The sequence below is a fragment of the Cyprinodon variegatus genome, unplaced genomic scaffold (genome assembly GCF_000732505.1).
Source record: "Cyprinodon variegatus isolate N-32 unplaced genomic scaffold, C_variegatus-1.0 Scaffold326, whole genome shotgun sequence".
Lineage (NCBI taxonomy): Eukaryota > Metazoa > Chordata > Actinopteri > Cyprinodontiformes > Cyprinodontidae > Cyprinodon > Cyprinodon variegatus.
The window spans coordinates 590,231-611,775 of NW_015150779.1; the positions used below are offsets into that span (position 1 = coordinate 590,231).

General features: G+C 37.5%; 1 protein-coding gene across 1 annotated transcript; it reads left to right on the top strand.

The window, feature by feature from the left end:
• Window positions 1-234: 234 nt before the first annotated feature.
• Window positions 235-16,544, top strand: smox (spermine oxidase). Its single transcript, XM_015384904.1, has 7 exons — window positions 235-370; window positions 7,115-7,349; window positions 9,114-9,340; window positions 10,557-10,730; window positions 11,634-12,378; window positions 14,755-14,915; window positions 16,041-16,544. Exons 2-7 carry the CDS (start codon window positions 7,142-7,144, stop codon window positions 16,167-16,169), a joined length of 1,644 nt encoding a protein of 547 aa, XP_015240390.1. The 5' UTR covers window positions 235-370; window positions 7,115-7,141; the 3' UTR covers window positions 16,170-16,544.
• Window positions 16,545-21,545: the final 5,001 nt, after the last annotated feature.

Here is a 21,545-nt window from a genome sequence, read left to right on the forward strand (position 1 = left end):
ATATAAATATTCCCATGGTTTTAGCCTCTGGTGCAGCACAGACAATAGTGGTCATTTAAATATATCTATATCTGATTGTGAAGTGAAGGGGTCTGTTTTGCCTGGCAGCTGGGATGTTTGTGTATCTGTATGAGTGCGCCTACAGCTCTGTGACAGCAGGCTTTACTCAGCAGAGGGCGGGTCTGGACCGTCATCACTGCTCATGTTTAATTAATGAGGAGGCAGCGGCCAGGGCAAAAACTGGCTGCTTCTGGTTTCCAGACATAAATACAAAGCCAAGCCGGTCTGAGAGAGATCCACAGAGGCACAAAGGAGAAGAGGAGCACTCTGAGGCTTTTTTTGTAACTCAGAAGAAGACCAAGAGAGTCAGGTAAACAGTCAGTCTGTTTAACGTCACATCCACTCCAGTTATTGTTCATTAAGCGGGGCGCTGATGGTGAGAGCTGAACCCAGGCTGGTAAACACCAGGAGAGAAGCTTGTTTACACGTTTCCACCAAATGTCAGTCAGGTGTTTGCGATGGTAAACACTAAAAACGCCGCACAAAAGAGGGACGCCTGAATTAACGAGCTCTGCTCTAACCAAAAAAAGAACATATGCAACACTGATGCGTGTAACGGGACAAAGAGGATCTGCTTTGGAAGAGAAAAGGAGTTTTTCAGTCTTAATATAATGCTTCTATACGCGCGTTTATTTGTTGTCACGTCACCATCGCAGCTCAGATGAACTCTGTGAAGGGCTTCGCTTTGGCATCATTGCCTATAGAGACGTGGCAGGCTTTCACAGCACAGCTGTGTCAGGCAGCATAAAGGAAACATCTGATTTCAGCTGTCTTTGTTCCTCCACTCAGATCTGCTCTCACTTCTTTATTCTGCTGGGAAAAGTTTCTTCAGTCCACTTTAGTGCGCTTATACATACAGTTATAGCACTGCATTTTGGTGTAATAGTTAAAATAATCTAATAAAGTAAAAACTTATCTGAAGAATTAGAAATAAAAGCCGTTATTTCCAGTTAATATAATGTTAATTTTTTTTTTTTAATGTCACCTGATATTGACGGATTTTTCTGTTTTAATACTTCCTTTAATCTTAGGGCTGTTTTTTATTTTTTCAAAAGGAGCTGACCTAATGCAGAAATAAAAGAAAAAAATGTATCAGATTTTTTTATTTTAAAACTAAAAACGAAATAATTGAAATACAAGAAGTTTTGTTTGTACAATGTAATGTATAAATGAAAAAGTATTGGAACACCCAGTATTCTACAGCTGTAGGGTTTTAATGGTATGGATGTCTCCTTTTATGTACCATAACTGTTGATGACTGCAATCCTAAAACTGTATCTTTTTGTTGTGTTTCAATACATTATAATACTAACAAAGATCTGATTGGATACACATCCTGTGTGTTGTTTAAGGCAAATTCAGTTCTCAAAGTGGCATAGTAACACTGTTGCCCTGCAGCAAGAAGGTCCTGAATTGGGGTTCCTTCAGATGGTAGTTCTCTATGCAGTTTGCATGTTCTCTCTGTGAATGCAAGAGTTCTTTCCAGGTACTCCAAATTCATTTGACTATTAAACATTGTGTGATTGTGTGTGTGCCTGCATGTTTATTTGACTTGTGGGTCTCTGTGGGCTGATGACATTGGATTAATAAACGTTAATATGATTGATGTAGTTTTACAACTGGGTAAGCTTTAGTTTTAATAGCAGTATTTGTTTTTGTAGAGCTCATTTGACATCAATTTAACGCAAGATATACCACAAAACATTGTGGATTGATTTCACATTCCTTATTGCCCATGATTAATAATAAATAATCCCTAGCAAAGTGATATCACAGATTAACTCTAGCATGGGTCTCATATTCGGATCAAGCATGTTGAACTGAACTTTTTTAAATATGAGCTTTAAATGTGATTATTCGATATTTTTAATTTTTTAAATACTGTAAAGTGGAAGCAGCACCCCCTACAGGTAAATGCTTATAGTATCAGCGGTGCATCATATGAAAAAATGGGTCAGTATTTCGTTTTATGGTGGGGGGTTTAAGATTGTTGTTAGTTTTAAAATGAAAAGAGAATTCACTCAAAATGCAAATTGATTTTGAGATGTTTCGCATTTGAAAAAAAAAAAACAAAAACAGGAAATGCATTTCTGTTAATGGTTTATCATATTTAAATTCAATAACCCAAATGTGGTTGGACCTTGAAGGCCATCTACAATTTTTATTTGACTTGATTTTACAGGTATTTGTACAGGTAAAGTAATAAAATTAAGCTTTTTTTTAAACAGGCAACAAAATATTTTCAAAATAAAAGATTAATCATACATCGTGTATAACATGTGTATTGAAAGTATCACATGATAAAAGCTGATACCATACAACATTCAAAATTGGTACAACTATTACATTTTGCTATTTTAGTTCAAATCCTTTAAATATATATATATATATATTTTTTATTTTTCAAGAATTTCAAAAATGTTCATATTTCCATGCAGGAAGTCGAGAAAGATGGGAAAGCATAAAAGAAAGAAAGCACAGGTTGGATGATAACACAGTCAAAGGTTGCTGTGGAGTGATTACGTTATGAGGAAGAACAAACTCTAGTATCAGTAAAGGGCATCCTAAGAAGTGTGTAGCATTAGCATAGTCTCCAGCTCCTACTTTGAGGAAACCAAGACTGCTCACAAAATCCTCTTTCTTTTTCTGTCTAATTCAGCAGTACACATCAGGGGAACAACCCGTGTGGTGCACTGTTGCACAGCTGGGAAGTGCACATGTGCGTTTGCGTGCTTCCACTTGATCGCTCCAGCATGGGAAAATCAGAGCAGGGAGACAAGTGAGGAATGTCTGACCCTTGGCATGCATCCCCAAGACTAAACTGCGATCTTTTTACATGCAGGGATGAAGAGACGTCTGTTTCTGTGCCCATAGTCTCACAGGGCTTACAGAGTACGTGTGAGCACAGCTGCTGGAGAGAACTGTGTCTTCTGGTGAAAACAGGGAGGGAAAGCAGTTTTGATGAGAGACAGGAGCTCAGACACAGTCATTTAAAGGGTTCCTGCTGAAGGCCAGCGCGGCTCTTTTAGAGTCCAATGGCAGACTCACTGTTCTGTAAATTGCCATTTCTAGGTCAGTGTTATCCAACCCCCCCTCCCTTTCTTTCTTTCTTCTCCCTGTTCAGCCGCAGCCGTCTGTCTAACCAGGGCCAGCCCACACATTAATCTGTGGCACTGGTGTAAAGCGTACAGCCGCTGACATGTGGTGACTGTATTAACCAACCATGGAATTACAAGCAACCAGGAAGGAATGCATAATCTGTCAGAACACTGTATCAAAGGCTCAAAGGCTGATTGCTCTGAATATCATATCACGTAAGATTATTATATTGAGAAAAAAAAGAGATTTCTTTTACATTTTTCTCTTAGACTATGTGACTCATGCTACTGTGTAAAAAAAAGACTAAATGTAACCATTACAGATGAAAAAGTCATTAAAAGGATTTCAATGTGGCAAAGTTATTATCCTAAATTCTTCAAATTTATCAACCTTTGTTCTTTAGCTTTTATGCAATCAAAACAACTATGACATGTTGATGAGGTGCTGCATTTCATACACACAAAATAAATTGAGACATCAGTCTCCAATGGGCCAAATGCAGAGAGTGAATGTCCCCATTGTGGGACAATGAATACAATACAATAATTATAAAAACTAACATGCATGTTTTACCTGCAGCACCATTTTTTTCCTTAGAAAAAAAACTCCACAAAACATTCGGCCAAATTTAATACTGACAAAGGCCTTTTTTATAAAGAGCTACACCCTTAAATTTCGATGATGTCTTTATAAACATGCTGCTGTTTCTAAGGAACACAGAGTCTAGTATCATCCCCATATTTACTGTTCTTTGTAGCCCAAGAAAGAACCTATTCATGTTGTTGTTGTGCTCAACATTTCAACGTCAGATGCTGGCCGGCGTTTTCCGCATGTAGCAGAGATTTCATGAGTAAAGTATTAATGACTGAGCTGCTTTCAAAGAATGTGACACAACTGATAACATTTGTAAACTGATAACATTGTATTATTTATCAGGTTGTTTAAAGCTTAAGCTACAGAGGCTCAGCTAAATTCACATACATATGCTCAAAAGATGTTTTAAATCACACATTGCTAATAGCTTTTTAATTTTTAAAATGAACCTGTTTATAGCTTTATGTATATTATAATAAAACAAGAGAATCCTTTCTTAGAGAAATATAGACTAAAGCATTCACATGATCCATTAGTGTATACATCAGCAAAAGTACTGTTTTCAGTATCATTAATTGGTTTTGCACTTTATCCATTTTTTTTTACTGTCCTACAGAGGAAACATTACCTGCTGATGCCAGCAGATTATTGGGTTTAACCCATATGTTGAAATGAAACTCTAGTTTCAAACAGGAAGTTATTTACAGTAAACCTTTTTGCTTCTTCGTAATAATTGACATTATGTTCTCATTTTGACTTTACAGAGTGGTTTTAACATTTGTTCTCTTGTATTCCTGGCTTGTAGTTTTAATGTTTCTGTGGTGATCAGATGAGTAACGCTGTCTTTTCCACAAGGAAGTTATATTGTACATCATTTAGAAATACTTCAAGATGCATTTTAGTAGTAAACATATCGGAAGATGGTGTGAAAATTCTAATTCTCTGAATCCATATAACTTTAGATGAACATTGAGGTTATAATTTACTTTTTTAAATATTTCTGATCGCAATAAAACACAGTTTATCAAATGTGAAGCCATTCCAAGACTGTAATGGGGCACTGAACAGAATTAGATTCAGAGGCCCACTGAAAGTTAAGTCCCATCAACTTTCCTTTAAATGTTTCATCATTTGCTCTGTGTTCTTGTTTAAAGTTGACTATTAGTAAAAATTTATTAAAAAACTAACTTTTGTATTAGTTTTTAAAGGATTTATTTAGCAAATATTTTGAAATATGATTCAATGTTTAGAGAAAAAAAAAAACTGTTATAAAATGTGTTTAGGTTTACTTGTTTATTTTAGTGGTGATATCACTTGTGTCAGGTTGTGTGGAGGTTTGTAGAGGACCGAAATGCAGGGATGGAAGCTGAGGTGTTTTGTTGCAGAATTAATTAGGAGTGGTGGCAACAGAAGCATAAAATAATTGATCAAGTAACACTGGAATGAGAACAAATGGGAACCCATGCCTTAAGGAAAGAATGAAGAGAATCCAGCAAACAGTAAATGCAGAAGAGGAGAATACCGTAAATGCCTAACAGAACAAAAAGTGGAGCAATAAGCTGATTGGGAGCAGGTGTGGACTGAAGGATCTAGAAGGGAGCTAGGGGAAGTAGACTGGCACAAGGGGGCAACAGAGAGTATTAATTTATTTCAGACATACAAGTATATAATAAAGACAGTATATGTCCATGTAATACAGTAGACAACAAATACATAAGAACTCAAATACAACCAGAAAACAACTACAATGACACAAAATGGAAATGAAACCAATTATCTAGAAAACACAGCTGCTTAATTTGCTTCTGCCTCTGTCTGATCTTACCAGAGCAGGTTTATCTTAAAACTCTAACACATACAATGTTTGTTTATAATGACTACTGTAATTCTTTGACAAAAGGCTCTAATGTTAGTGGTAAGTAAAAGCCTGTGTTATATTTTTGTTAAAATGCCTTCTAGTTGTTTTTTTGTTTTTTTACACATAGTTGTCCATGCATTTATAGGAAACAGCCTTGTGCTGGAACAACAAGGTTGACTGTGTGCTCTTTCTTTACTGGGGAAAGTGGCATCTCTCTCTCTCTTCCTCAGAGATCTCTGTTATTCTGGAGACTGTAATAAGAAATGATTCTCTTTTGTGTACACTCTGCTCTCTTACAGAAATAACATGGTTCTTCAAGGACCTTTTAATTTGGTCTCATGCTTAATAAACAGTAATACAGAGCCAGGAGACAAAGCAATGCAAACATGTCATGAAACAAAGGCTCTTAATTAAGTTAATGACTGTAATAAAGCGAGTAAGTGTGGGTCATTGTAAATTGACTGCCAACAGGCAGCAAAGGAGGCTCTTGTAGTTGAGGCTTGATAAGCAGCTCAGGACAGCTTCAAATTAGATCAAATTATGTTTTTTGACCCTGCATGCAAAAAATAACATTGCTAATGACTTTAAAAACAGTAAACACTTTGTATTGCAGTTTGATCTGCCATCCAATTTAGTATATTAAAGTAAGATTTAGCATGTAGAATAAATAAACTGACTGAACAAAGATATTCAGGATAAATATCAGTCGTCTTGTTTTTCAAAGCCAATTATATGCAAGAAAAAGATATAAATTTTGATTATATTTAAGTAATTGTACAGAAAATGAAAATAAAAATGTTAATTCATTTGGCAAAGGTACAATTCATTTCCCTAAATTATTTCCTTAGATAATATAATAGAAAATTAAACAGGAAACTAAAAATTTACTAACATGACGTAAAAAACAAAACAAGTAATGATGCTATTTCGAATTTACATGCTTCATTTTCTCAACAATCAATTATGTTTTTAATTGGTAGTACTGCAACCAAACCCTTCTTTCTATTGCTGACCAGCTTTTTGCATTTCCATTAGCAAAGGGCTTCATCTCCTTTGAAAGGCCTCCTTATCATCACCCTAATATTTAGCTCCCTCTACAGATTCAGGTCAGGATTCTGCATTGGCTGGTCCAAAAATAACAGTAAAAAAATATAAGTCAGCAAAATTAAAAGTTTACTTAATTCAATTCAATTGAGTTTATTTATATAGCGCCAATTCACAACACAAGTCATCTCAAGGCAATTTACAGATACAATTCAACCAGATCATACAGTCAAATTGATTCAAAGTTTTCTATCTAAGGAAAACCAGTTGATTGCATCGACTCATTAACTCAAATGCAAATTTCACACTTAAACCACAAGAATGTCAAGGATCGTAATAATTTTAAGCTCACCTGTAGAACTTCATATCAATATTAGTTAATTTGCTAACAGAGAGATTGTGTGTTACCAGATATACAGTGCTGTTCGTACTAACTCTGCTTGTATCTGTCTCCCTCAGAGTCTACCGAAGAAGAGCTTAGACGGCATGCAAAGTTGTGAAATTTCCTCAGATAGCACTGATGATCCTCTTAGTAGCGGCCTTCGCTCTCATCGACAGCCTCGAATAGTAGTAATTGGTGCTGGCTTGGCCGGCCTAGCTGCAACAAGGGTCCTACTGAAAAACGGATTCACGGATGTCACGGTCCTAGAAGCTTCAGACCACGTCGGTGGGAGAGTTCAAAGTGTTAACAACGGTGAGAGGATGTGTTTCTGTTTGACTGATGCTCTTTAGAAGATGAGTCAGTCAGTAGGGCGCTGGTCGCTTCACCTTTTTATCATTTTGAAAATGTTTTTCTTTTGGTTATATCTGTTGGATTTCCTTGGTTACAATGTGAACCAATTTCCCACAGGAAATATTGTACCAATGAAACATTAATTTTCAACTGCCATGTTTATTTGTGGAAATTTGTGCAAAACCCCCAGAATATATTAAAACTGATTCATACCTGAAATGTGATTAATTTCACAGCCATTTATATAATTCATGGAAGTACTTCCTAAAAGAAAAATAAATTCATTAATCTTAGTTAAATTTCATGCTTATGGCAACATTGTTGGGAAAAAATACAAATTGACCCAAACACCAAGTTAGTAGTGTCAAACAGGAGCTGATGAACATATATATATAAATATAACAAATCCCCTTTGGGGAGCAATGGGCTGCAAATGTGCAACACCCGGGGAGCAATCGGGGGTTAAAGGTCAGAGGCCTAGAGTAGCAGTCTGTGGGAGTGGGTTTCGAACTCACAACCTCAGGATTCCAAGCCCTTATATTATTTATATTATTTTTATATATATATAAAATTTTATTTTTTTTTCATTCAGGTGCAATGAAATACATAAGAGACATATATGAAGAATAACATTATGGAATGCATGTGGGGTTAGCATTAACACCTAATTCTGAGCTATTATTTGTTAGCGACCAGCTGTTAGGATAATTATTTATATAATTTAATTTATTGATTTAATTTTATAAATAATTATAGATATATAATATATAGATTTATATCTTATTTAATACATGTAAGTTATGAAGTGTTATTTAAAGTGTTCCCGAGTGATCTCTTTTCAGAAAAAACAAGACAGAGAGATAGAGCTTCATGGTGTATACACAAAGCAAATCTTTAACACACGTTAGCATTTCTTAGCTAAAGGGCAACTGAAAAATAAAAAATCGACAGAGAAATATGTTTTAGAACACCAATATGAAAGAACTGTATCATCCCTTTGGGAAAAACCCTAAATAATTAACTCTCCCTTTGTCTGTTCTCTAATATAACACCATTTATTGACTTAGCTTGGGAACAGTAGCTTGAAGCAGACAGAAAATGCATTTAATTATTGTTCTTTTCTCAGAAATAGTTTACCAGAGAACATTCTGAACACAGGTTGTGAAGAAACGTTTCACATAACAACTGAGACCAGTTTGTCTTTGGGGGAATATGTTATGAAGATATAACTTAATACTATCTATTCCCATTTTGGGTTGGTGATTTTTTTTTAATTGGTAAGCAGTTGGGACAAAGGTTTAAAATTTAGAAAACCGCTCAGGAATCACCTATACAAATTCTAACAATTCGAAATTGAGGTTTAATTCATAGAAGATTATGTGTGACTGAGGACATGTAAAAAGTTATGAACTAAAAGAAGTTTAAAAACATGGGTTTTATCCAAAGAATAAACCTTTCTGGTTCTGGTTGTGTTTCCCCCTCAAAGAGCAGCTATAGTGCAGGTGTTGCATCAGAGGGGAGATTTTTTCCTAATAAAATACTATCAAGTGGCAAGAACAAACAAGTAGAGAACACCATCTACCTGCATATTGTGCGAGTAATAGTGAAAGAAACTGGTAATGAAATCAAAGAAGAACTGAGCTATTTGCACTTTAACTTGCAGTGCCCTTGGGTAGGCACTGTATTCCAGTAATTCAATAAAAATGTTTTTCGATTTTGTTTAAGGAAAAGCAACTTTGGAACTTGGAGCTACCTGGATTCATGGTGCCAACGGGAACCCAGTGTACCACCTGGCAGAGGAAAATGGGCTGCTGGAGCATACCACGGATGGAGAGAGGAGTGTGGGACGCATCAGCCTGTACACCAAGAACGGTGTGGCTCACTACCAGACTAATGTGGGCAAAAGGATCCCCAAGGACCTGGTGGAGGAGTTCAGTGACCTGTACAATGAGGTTAGCGCAAACGACACAGGGATGGATGCACATCTGAATTCACATTTCCATGCACAAATTGTACTGTGCCTGCTTTACCCTCCAAAGCAACTGGAAAAAAAACTGTCTGTTAATATCACAAAGACCTCTCTGCAGGCAGTCACGTTGCAGTAAGCAGATTATCAAGGTCACTGGTTACTTTTAAAGTAGGTGGCTACGCTGCAAAACATTGTCTAATCTCCAAACCTTTGTTTAAAATTTAAAAAGGAACGTTTCCACAGATGCAAATTGTGAATCGTGTTGGGAATACAATCATGTGTTGGGAAACAAGAAAGTATTGATATGTTTTCTTATTTTAGATTTAAAATCTGACACTCCTCAATCTCTTTGTAAATAAATTTAAAATGTGATTTTTAAGGTAAGGTAAGGTAATCAAGGTAATCCTCGCTCTAAGTTTGCGGTTTCTACCATTTCCTTTGTATATGTAATGAAGGATTTCTGTTATATAAATAGGTCATGTCTGACAAAGTAATTACAGAGAGGAGTTGCTGCGTTTACAGACAGCATTGGAATCTCATTAATGGCTGTACGTCATCTTTTCTTTGTCCAGCTGAATAAATAGGGGTATGAAAAACACATTTCAAAATATGCATACCGGAAGCAATACATCATGCATCTGGCAGCTTTAGTCCCTCACTTGGTTGTTCAGTGAAACGTGCAGAATTCTGTGAAATCCAGCTTCATTAAATAGAAGCTGTTTTCTTCTCAAACATGATGAGGCATAACTGATTCTAGTACAAGGAAAAGGTGTGGACAGAGAAAAAAAAGAAGCATTCGTCATGCTGGTGCAACAGTATTTCTACTGTCATTAATGAGTCATGTTAGTGAAAATACTATAGATTTATGGTATTGATACTTTAAATACAAATTTCTAGACAAAAAGATACAATATAATCTAAGTATTTAATAATATATGGGTTATTACAGTTAATTATGATTTTATCTCCACTTTTGAGTCACCCATTTTTTTTTTTATTTGACTATATCTTAAGCTGGGTTACCAGCCCACACCTGGTTCACACTTGACTGCTCCTTTGTCTTTCATAAGCGCACTGCTTTTTCCGGTTGCCATATTTGAAAATTTCTTGTCCTAAATTGTTTTGACCGTTCTCCTCGTTCTTTCTTTACACCCTTCCTCCTTCTCTTTCCTCTCTCATTGTGTTCTGCCCTCCTTTAGGTATACGAGCTGACTCAGGAGTTCTTCCAGAACGGGAAGCCAGTTTGTGCTGAAAGCCAGAACAGCGTCGGCGTTTTTACTCGAGACTTGGTGCGTAAGAGAATTATGGTGGACCCCGATGATTCCGAAAGCACCAAGAAACTCAAACTCTCCATGCTTCAACAATACCTCAAGGTGTGTGTTTTCCAAAGAGTGGGCCTTCGTGCTTTATTCTTAAATACCATGAAATAAAATATGCTTAAAACGATTACTTAGAGGTCTGATTCCTACCACACCTGTCAGTTAAATAGAACATGTCTGACAAAATGAAGTTAGCTAAAATGTCTAAATAAAAAAAATAAAAAAAGACACTATACCATGAGATAATAAAAAAAAAAGAAAAAAAAAACTAAACACAAAAATATGAAAAAGGGTTACAAGGACTAACCTGGAAGGTCACTTCTGTCTAAAGCACTTCGGGCCCCAAAAGGCCTCAGTTAAAAAAACTAGGCTAAACTGGGATCAATGGCCGAGTTTCAAGACCAAACCGAAAACATTAAATGCAACAGGTAAAAGAAACATCTTGATCATCACTATGGCTTCTGTAAAATAATTTTATGGGTCAAAAGATACATCTAAGTAATAAAAAACAACCAAAAAAAAAACTTAGCAATTGATTTTTAAACTACTACCAGTTGGTTACCTTTTTATTTGAAAGCATTGTTCCAAAACTAATTTTTTGTATCTACTATTATCGTCTGTGTCTGATAAAAAAAAAAAGAGCTTAGATATTATTATTTGCTTGTTTAAAACGATTAAAACATTTTAAACAAGCAAAATCTGTAAGGGGCAAAAATAGGTTCACAACTCTGTAGTTTTTGACTCTTTATTGTCTCCAGCTTACAAGAAGCCATCTTTTCATTGGTAACCTCTTGGACTAACACGTGTTCTGACATGTTTGAATAATTTTTTTTGGGCCTGCGGCTGTTACTGTAGGAGTTCCATTACACTTAAATGTTCCTTTAAAGGGAATCTAGCTGTTTGCACATTTGTTATTGAGTAATATAACTCAATCTGACATGTTTTCTCTCTATAAAGGTGGAAAGCTGTGAAAGTAGCTCTCCCAGCATGGATGAGGTGTCTTTGAGTGAGTTTGGGGAGTGGACAGAGATCCCTGGGGCACATTACGTCATTCCTGAAGGTTTCATGAAGATCGTGGACCTGCTGGCCCGGGACATCCCATCTAAGACCATCTGCCTTTGCAAACCAGTCCGCTGCATCCACTGGAACTACTCAGCTCAGCATCGTGAGGTCATCGGCAAGAGCAGGGACACCAAGAGGGACAGCGACCACAACGACAACAACCATGGTTACCAACAGAACAACGACCCCCTGATCCTGGGTCAGCCTATTTGGGTGGAGTGCGAGGACGAGGAGTGGATTCCAGCAGACCACGTCATCGTGACAGCTTCCCTCGGTGTGCTGAAGCAGAACCACGAGGTCATGTTCTCCCCATCTCTTCCTGAAGACAAGGTGCTCGCCATCGAGAAGCTGGGCATCAGCACCACCGACAAGATTTTCCTAGAGTTCGAGGAGCCCTTCTGGAGCCCAGAGTGCAACAGCATCCAGTTTGTGTGGGAGGATGAGGCTCAGCTGGAACAGCTGGCCTACCCTGAGGAGTTGTGGTACAAGAAAATCTGCAGCTTCGATGTCCTCTACCCACCTGAGCGCTATGGATACATGCTAAGTGGCTGGATCTGTGGCCAGGAAGCGCTGCAGATGGAGCGGTGCGATGACGAAACGGTGGCAGAAACCTGCACTGAGCTGCTGAGGCGCTTTACAGGTCAGGGCATGCTAATTAGAGGAAAAATGAGCTGGGTATTATTTGATGTTCTGCTTTCACAATTTATGATATAGCACCCCTCTACACAAGCTTTGGTCAAAATCAGTCATCTAAAACCAACACAGTAACCTGAGATGGCTGAGAATGAAAAATTTCAGCCCAGTGACGTTTCAAGGCGTGACAAGGTCATTGTCAGGGACTAGCTAAGGCTTGAACTGCAGCTGTGAATGAGAAAAATGTTAGAAAGATTAAACAGCCGAATGATTCAGCCATACTATGCCCTGAGAAGGTTAAATTATTAAATACAATCCACTTATGTGCAATTTAATCCTTATCTAAATACAAACATTCTAATGAAGGCACCAAGAGAGGTTGTTTTAGTCTAGTAAATACAGATCAGGGAGAACTCAAAAGTTCGATTATAAAAGAAACTTTAGAAAATCTGGAGGTCCACAACTCAGGTGGAAGAATCTTTTGACAGGTTGACTATTTGCCAAGAGATCTGGTCTTTATGAAAGAGTGGCAGGAAGTACAGTTTGCATTTTGCTAAAAAAAAAAACATGTAGGAAAAAACTAACAACTTGGGGATCAGATGACACCAAAATGTAAATGGGTGGCAGAAAACTAAACCTACATATCTCCCTAAACACCTCCTCTCTGTGAGGGAGGGTTTCTCTTCAGCAGGGACAAATGAAGGCTGTTCCAACTTGATTGAAAGAAGGATTGAACTCAGTTGAGGGCAATTCTGGAACAAAAAACTGTTATAGAGGGTTAGATCTACAACGGTAATGTTTAGAGCAAAGCATATTGTGTTAGACGACCCAGTCAAACAGCAAACATAAATCAAATGTAGAGGAGAATGTGGCAAGGCTAACGTTCATTTCCCCAGATGCTTTCTTTTTAGTCAACTTTAGCTGTTTTACAAAGAGAGAGAAAAAAAAGTTTTTTTTTCTAATGTGCAAACATATTTAAAAAGACTTCTAGTTGCAAACTCAGGGAAAGGAAATTCTACTTGAGTACTACTTGAACCCAGATTTTAATTGTGAAAAAAAACAAAACAATATAACTCTCATTTAGTTCTCCCCTCTAACCACTTTTGTATGAATCTTGCTCCATTATTCTGTTGTCTGTCCTATGAAACAAAAATACACTCACTTTAATTTTGTCATGAAAGCCCAAATAACACAGAAGTGGCACCGGAAGTTTTGCTAAACACTCTAGATATCTGATAAAACAGGTCTCCTCTGTCACTCTGGGTATTGATCACCAATTAGATAACACAAGCCTTTCAATGTACTCTAACAGAGAGGGTAAACACGAGGAAAAGTGGCGTAACAGCTCCAAGGTGATTATAACACGGCATGTAACCTGATCACCATCCTGATTTACAGTGCGCCGTTTGGCAGTAGATGGGGAAGGAAGTTCAGAAGACTCCCAAGTCTGTCTGCTTCCTCTGAACTAGGTCAGAGTCTGAGTACAGAGGCAGTGGGTGTCACGTCACGCTGAGGTTAGGGCACTTCCTATTTATGTATAATGTGGTTTAAACATAGAAAAAATGTCGCTCTCTCTCCCATTTTCCCTAACACACACTCTCCCTGTAGGTCAGGGTGATTTTATCTATTCAGCTCTTGTTTGATTACATGTGGCCTCACAATTAGACTCTAAACCCACAAAGCTTAATTTAAACAACCTCCGCTCCTAACTCTACGCTTTTGTCTGTTCAATGGGCCTTGCCCATGGGATGTACTAATATGTTAGTCACAACGAGGCTGCAGTTATTTCAAAATCTATTTTCCCCCACAGTGACATGATTGTCTAAGCTGTCCAGATTACAAAGGTCCCTTATGTAATCTGCTTTCAGAGCTGTTTTCTTGCTGATTTTAGGGATGTAATAAATCACCTGACACCTTTTGAGATTGTTTACTCTAAAACTATATCAGCAAATTATATCCACAGTCTGTAGTCAATGAATTATATAGGTGGCACATGTATTTAGTTTTCGTAATGAAGAGGTTGCTCATGTATTTTTCTTGCTTTGACTACAGGTTAATGATTCTGTGTTTTAGGTCATTGGAGGCAAACATTAAGGATTAGTTCTCCTATTTTTGGGGTAGTTATTTCTATTAACATGTGATATAAAACCCTGAAAAATGAAGCACATATTTCCCTTACACCTTTGATCTGCTCACTGGGTCTGATTTGTCCAAATACACGAGATGTGAAACACTCCTTGGCTGTCTGAGTTACCGGCTAATAAATCTGCTCCTCTTCTAGCAGCAGATAGTTCTCTGGTACGGAGAGCCAACTTTAAATTATTTGTGCAAACCCTCTGCAGTATCTATGTTGACTGTTTCCCTGCACCTTTTCTGTCAATAGGAAATCCTGACATTCCAAAGCCCAGGCGTATCCTGCGCTCATCTTGGGGAAGCAACCCCTACATCCGAGGCTCCTACTCCTTCACCAGGGTTGGGTCCAGTGGAGAAGACTGTGAGAGGCTGGCCATGCCACTGCCTTATGCAAACAGCACCAAGGCTCCAGTAAGACAACTACGCAAAACCTAATTTAAGAACATTTATTGCTTTGCTCATTTGCCATGCTCTCAGAGAGGCCTTTTTTAGGTGAGAGGATTCCCATTCTACAAATGGAAATTATTTTTATATCAGTAGCAAAAATATTCAGAATATGTTACCCATTTTGTCACCTTAAAAGCTTAAGTTAGTTTTAAGATTGCATTAAACATAAATACTCCAAGTGTTGCTCAATTGCCAATCTCAGTATAAATTCAGCTGATCTGAGAAGGCCTCATATCAGAGAACATTAGAAGCATCTCAGGACAAAGGAGCAAATCGGAAATGTTAGAGATGTTGCAAAACAAGTACTGTCAGCTAGAGTTATAATGCAAAGTTTTAAAATCAAAATGCATTAGAATGGCTCAGTCAAAGGCAAATATTAACACCAATTTGTGGAATGCTTGGGGATTTCTACTTAGGATGCACTCCATCAAATTGAGCCTGGACTATCCTGTACAGAAAAAACATAAAACAGATATTTCCATAAAAGACTAACATGTGATTGCATCAAGATATGGTTCACTCAGTATAGATTTAAGGATGCAGAGTAACTGAATAAAATCCAAAATCACAAAACCTTCAGATTTTTATTTGTAAAATGGTGAATGATAAAGTATTAAAGTATTTCTGATTCTGATGATACAACATGCTAATAAAATACACAGTTAAGAGTTGAAAAATGACATGACTGCTCTTTTGGAAAGCACTGAGCTGAAATATCTGTGTTCAGAAAACATGAAACCCGATAATTCTGGGTGAAGGGGAAAAGGAGCTGGAGGTGTGTTTGATTGGTGGGAGGAGAGGAGATGGGGGTTCTTCGTGTACACTTGACACTGTGGAAAGAACAGCATGACCTCTCTCTGCTGAGAGTCCTTTAGGCCAGCCAAGCTGAAATCACACTCAAGATAGCTCCAGCAGGGCTTCGACATGCTAAGTGCTAACAAGGGAAACAGATATAGAAGGCAGTCCCTGTGGGAAGGCCATAACCAATGTCAAGATGATACTGATGTGTTTTTTTCCCTTTTTCATTAACATGTTTTCTTTTTTTTTTTTGTCTCTTCCCCCTCCCGCTTTCTGTTGCTCCTTTCTTAGCCACTGCAGGTCCTGTTTGCTGGAGAGGCCACCCACAGAAAGTACTATTCCACTACACATGGTGCTTTGCTCTCAGGGCAGAGAGAGGCCACTCGCCTGGTGGAGGTGTACCAGGACCACAGAGCCTAATATATATAAATATATATATACTGAGCCTCCAACTAGTGAAAACAATACAAACCATTGAGTTAAGTTTGTCTTTATGATTAGGTTCCATTTATAAACATAGCTTGGGCATTATTAAACTGATAAGTCTATTTCATGTACTGTAGATTTTAAATCATGCTAAATTTTTATTTGAAATGTTCTGTTTAAAATTATCAACGGTGCTGTAATTTCTTGTCTTGGCCATTCTGTCATTATGTTGTAACTGCTTTTTTATTTTAAATAGGGAATTTAATGGTTTTAGAAGCAGCATTCTTAATTTGCAGTTTTTTATAAGTGCCTTCTGTGTTTAATATCATGTTTCTTCACAAATACTGGAGATACTAAACAAAACAATTGTGCAAATTTTAACAAAATAAAAGTTCTATGATCATTTCTACAACCTCAATAGTCTTTATAACACTAAACACACAACTGAGGTGACTGAGGTCTCTGGAAGTAGCTTTCTTTTTGATGTGGCTTCAGAAAAGGATTATTGGAAGCAAAAGAATTGCCTTATTTAATTTTCTATTTGGATGAAACAAAAGGGGGCATAGATTATACATACCATCAAGAGATACTTAGAGGACAACCCACACCCATATTTTTAAGATCATTTATACGAGGGATTTTAGAGAAATTATCTCAACTTCTAACTTTTCTGTCCATTGTTTATGCCTACTTGTCCTTGCAGAAGGACTAGTGCCTATTTTCACCAGTTTTTTGTCCAAAGGGCAGAGAACAGCCAGACAGGTTACGAGTGCACAACAGGTTCACACAAAGATAACAACCATGCACACACGTTCATATGCAAAACCAAGATAAACCAAAGAGTCTGGTCGTTGTGTTTCTTTTTCTTTTTTTTACTGCAGGAGGTAGCTAAAGTTCCCAAAAAGAACCCACAGGTGGACATAGTGAAATGTAGGCTACATGCAGAAAGCTTCCTAGCTCGGATTCAGCTTTGTGTTTTGATAAGCAGAGAATAAGAGATCAAGTATGTTGGAGGGTGTTTAATGCTGAGGGCCTGTTCTATTCAAAAATACCTGGACACCTTAACTAACTGCACAGCTTTAATAAAGTTTTAAAATACTAGGATATTTTAAATAAAAGTGTTAAATCGAATGAAATAATCTATCCTTTTTCCACTAATGCCAAAATATTTCAAACTATTTACACTGGAGTGAGATTTAAACAAAGGTGGATAACTAGGGTGAGATATCTTGACTACAACAAAGGGTGCCTGGAACCTGAAATTACCGGTAACTACTGTAACAGCTTGCATAAAGCAAGACAGCTACTCCTCCCACTGATTCACAGTCGATCCTAAATAATAAGAAAAAAGATGGTCCAAAACACATGGTCAAATCAGTACAGAATTGGCTCATTAGACACAAAACTAACCTTATATGGCCACCTCAGCCCCCAGATCTAAATCCTGCTAAAAGCCTTTAGTGCAGCAATATCTGAAACAGAAAACACACTTAAGAATGGGTCTACACTGTAACCATTTTAACTGAATGTAAATAAAGATTTGAATATTTGTTCTATACATATACTTGTATATGTATAGAAGCTTTTTTAGGATTAAAAAAAACTGCAGAAATCATAAAAAATGGAAAGCAAAAGTGCAGAAACAATCACAACAGAATATACATGCAGTTTAGCCTTAGCACAGCTAAGCTTTCAACCATGAAAAAATTATATGCATCCACATTGCTTTAAAATTGGTCGCTTTAAAGTTTTAGCATCATAAAAACACTGACATTTTCAGGATTTTGCCTGAGAAAATTCTTAAATCAGGCAGGTTTATGGGGTTTTTCAGATGTGTGTAAGCTGAAACTTTGTTTGCTGTTGGCAGTGCTTTCAGCCCTTCTTTGTCTACTCAGACAGGAGAACAAGGAGAGAGCAACACAGGGGAGAAGTTCTGGCAGGAGTCCTGCTCCTGCCAGAACATGTGAGCCTGCAGAACTGTTCTGCTGCAGCTTTCACTGTCCTCAGGATGTAATGTCTTCTGCTTTTACACACCTAAACTGACCAAGATCTATGAAAAACAAAAAACAGTTTGTAAGGGTTACATTTAGTCTTTAAATATTGGCACATCTTCTGTATCTAAATGTAATCTAAGTGTTGTTAGTTTTTTTTTCTTTGTTAAGAGAATTTAAGTATATGTACTTTATATTTAGACTCATACCATAGAAAATTCCTATGAAGCAAAATAGGAACCAATGACTAAAGGCAAAGGTTATCAGCTTTGCTTGTTGTTAACTCCCTGTATGTACAGCCCAAACCTTGAGATACTGTTAAAAAAAATATACTGTATGTAAGGTGAACATTTAAAGTAAGCTAATTTGTAAAGAAGTTGAGCAAAAATAACTCTTTCCCACAAAGTTTCTATTTATAAAGAAAATAAAAAAAAATGTAATTAAAATATTTTACCTGTGCAGTTTTCAACAACTATTGTGGGATTGTTTGGAAAAAGCAGAAACATATTACTATTCTATTACTGTTGCAGGGCCATATAAGGACTTATTGGGAATTCTGCAACTTCAGTTTGCAGTTTCAAATGAAATCTAGCTCTCATTATGAAATTGAGAAATAGCATATTGTACTCAGGCTATTCTACAAGAAAAGTAGACTCTACACCTCAGGATAAAGTCTATACTTTGTAGAACCATCTTTATCTACAGCCATAAATATTTTGGATTAATTTCCATATCTATACTCTGAAATATTTTCTAATACCTTTTTGTAAAAAAAATTCTGTCAGACTGGGTGGACAGCGTTTATGAATAAGGCATTTACATACTTTGATCTAAAGCCCACATTAAAGCTCTGGTTGTATGTTTAGGCTTATTTTTAGTCTCCCCTATCTTCTGATCACCTGTAACCAAATTTCATGAATAAGGTCAATGTCTTAACAGAATAATGGTGCAAGTAGCATGTTATATAATGTAACTGATGCGTGTGTGATTATGTGCTGTTTTGTTTGTTTTTAATTGTTTAAAAACCTAACCCAGCTTTAAACCTTAACAATCTGGTCCAAATGTGGTCCCTCATGGGTTCTTTGGGGGGCACTCTCTGAGTACAGAGTCGGGGGCCCTTCAATAGAGCCAACGCAGCAGGGGTTTGGCCTGAATTGCAAATTTTAAGTCTGACTTGCTCCTGGTAGATGTTGGAATGCAGTAGGGCTGGTCTCGGTCACTGTTCCTAACCTTCAATGACAGGATTCGTATTGGCAAAGAAGGGGTCCAGTTTTCGGGGCAACAGATTTCCTGCTTTTTGAGGATGACGTGGCTGTGCTGGCTCCCTCCTGCCAAGACCTAAAGTATGTGCTGAGGTCGTTTGCAGTCAAGTGAGAAGTGCCTGAAAGGAGGATAAGGTCCTCCAGTTCTTCACTGGAAAAATGTGGCTTGCCCTCTTCAGGTCAGAGCGGAGTTCCTGCCTCAAGTAGAGGAGTTCAAGTGTATTGGGGTCCCGTTTACGAGTGATGGTAAAATGGACCAGGAGATCAATAGAAAGAATGGAACAACTGCTGCTGCTGCTAATTAGGACACTACACTGGGCTGCATTCATAAAGTCTTGATTAATCTTTGAATGAAATCTTACATTTTTTAAGTAACGTTTTCTGGAAGCAAGACAAACATTTAATAGTTTTATTAAATGAGTGAAACATATTTACTAAGGATAAAAAATATATTTATTCAATGCAAGCATCTCAGGTAACATTTAAATATTTATATTAACAAATAGAGTTCTTTCCAGTTTTTATTTTATTAAATATGCTGCATATTTGGCTTTCCATACCAGCTCCAGTCGCATTACATTTTAACTTGTGTGATTTTTACTTTTTTGACACGTTTTAATTGGACCACAAAATGTTCCGGTCAAAACCTTTCTTAAGCAGTTAAGGTTGTACATTAGGATTGTCTATTTATTCACCTCCACCCAATGGCGTAACGACACAACAATAGGCCCGTAAGCAACATAATCTGCGTAGGCCCCATGTGAAGAACAAGAAGTGATAAAGGTTCAGGATACGGCGACGGTTCCATAAATCGGCAAAGAGGATACAATTACACAATTCTCAGTAGTATATGATCACACATCACACACGGAAAAATAGTGACTGGACACCTTGAAAGGAACCATTGTTGACAGCGCACCACCACATGTTAAAGACATCCCAAGTTCCAAAAACTCCTTTTCAGTGAGATGCTTATGATATCACCATCATGCTGAAATCTGGCATGTGTTGCGGTATAACTACGGTCCAGTGCAGTCAGTCACTTCAGTATCACGTGGGTTTAAAAGGAATTTTTTGCACCTTTACATCTGCAAAGAGACGTCCTAGTCTATATTTGCATAGGGGGCCTACCAGGTGTCAGTGATGGGGCCCCTAAGAGGTTGTAGGCCCGTAAGCATCTGCTGTTTCTATTTGCCGATATTTACTCCATTGCCTCCACAGCAGCATTGTTGCAGTGGCAGAGGTGTCATGTAGTCAGGTCAGTCAAATTCAAAACTTCTCAACCTCTTAACAATACCCATTGGTCCGTTGATAAATATAACTTAATCTAGCAAAGATAGGGAACAAAACCTTCACAGAAACTGCTGTGTTGTTTGATCCATCAGAGCGCTTACAAGCTATGACTGCCTTCTCAGGCTTTTGAAGGTGAGTGATCTAAAGTTCTGTTCAATGTAAAGCTGTTCCTGCGGCTTGTTGCGGCTTCTTCAGTTGAGAGCTGCTGTACCCTTCATGTTAAAGTGATGGAGCTGCTGCCTGACTGTGTACAGAGGGGAAGGTTCTGGTTGTGTATTTTCCTGTCTCCACCTGCAGTGCAGCCAACCTTATCTATAGCAGTATTGGGTACCTCCCAATACTGTAGTGGATAATCAAAAGAAAGTAATAATAGGAAAAGATTTTATGAAACTTAAGAATAAAGCTCCAATTTCCTTGCAAACATCTTTAAAAAAAATAATATTTGTGGCAAAAGATGTAGGGGCTGATTCAGGGCCTTCCCACTACCCTGGGCCAAACTGTCCCAGGTTGTCCCCGGAAGACTTTTGGTCTTTTGGCAGATGTCTCCATCCTCGATTCAGACTCATTCGCCGCTGCCATTTTTGAGTCACGCACAAAACCAGAACCAACAGTAACAGAAGCTTGTGACAGGAGAGGAAAAGGGAGCCAATTTGCAAACGGCGTTAGCACAGCAAAACAAGTGCTGGTAATTACCTGAACTCAGATGAGCCGATTGCTCGTACCAAAACAAACAGGCCATAAACAGGGTGAGAAAAAATTTGTAATCAACGACAAAAATATTCGCCACTAATAAGATCCGAAATACAATTGGCTGAAATGAGTTT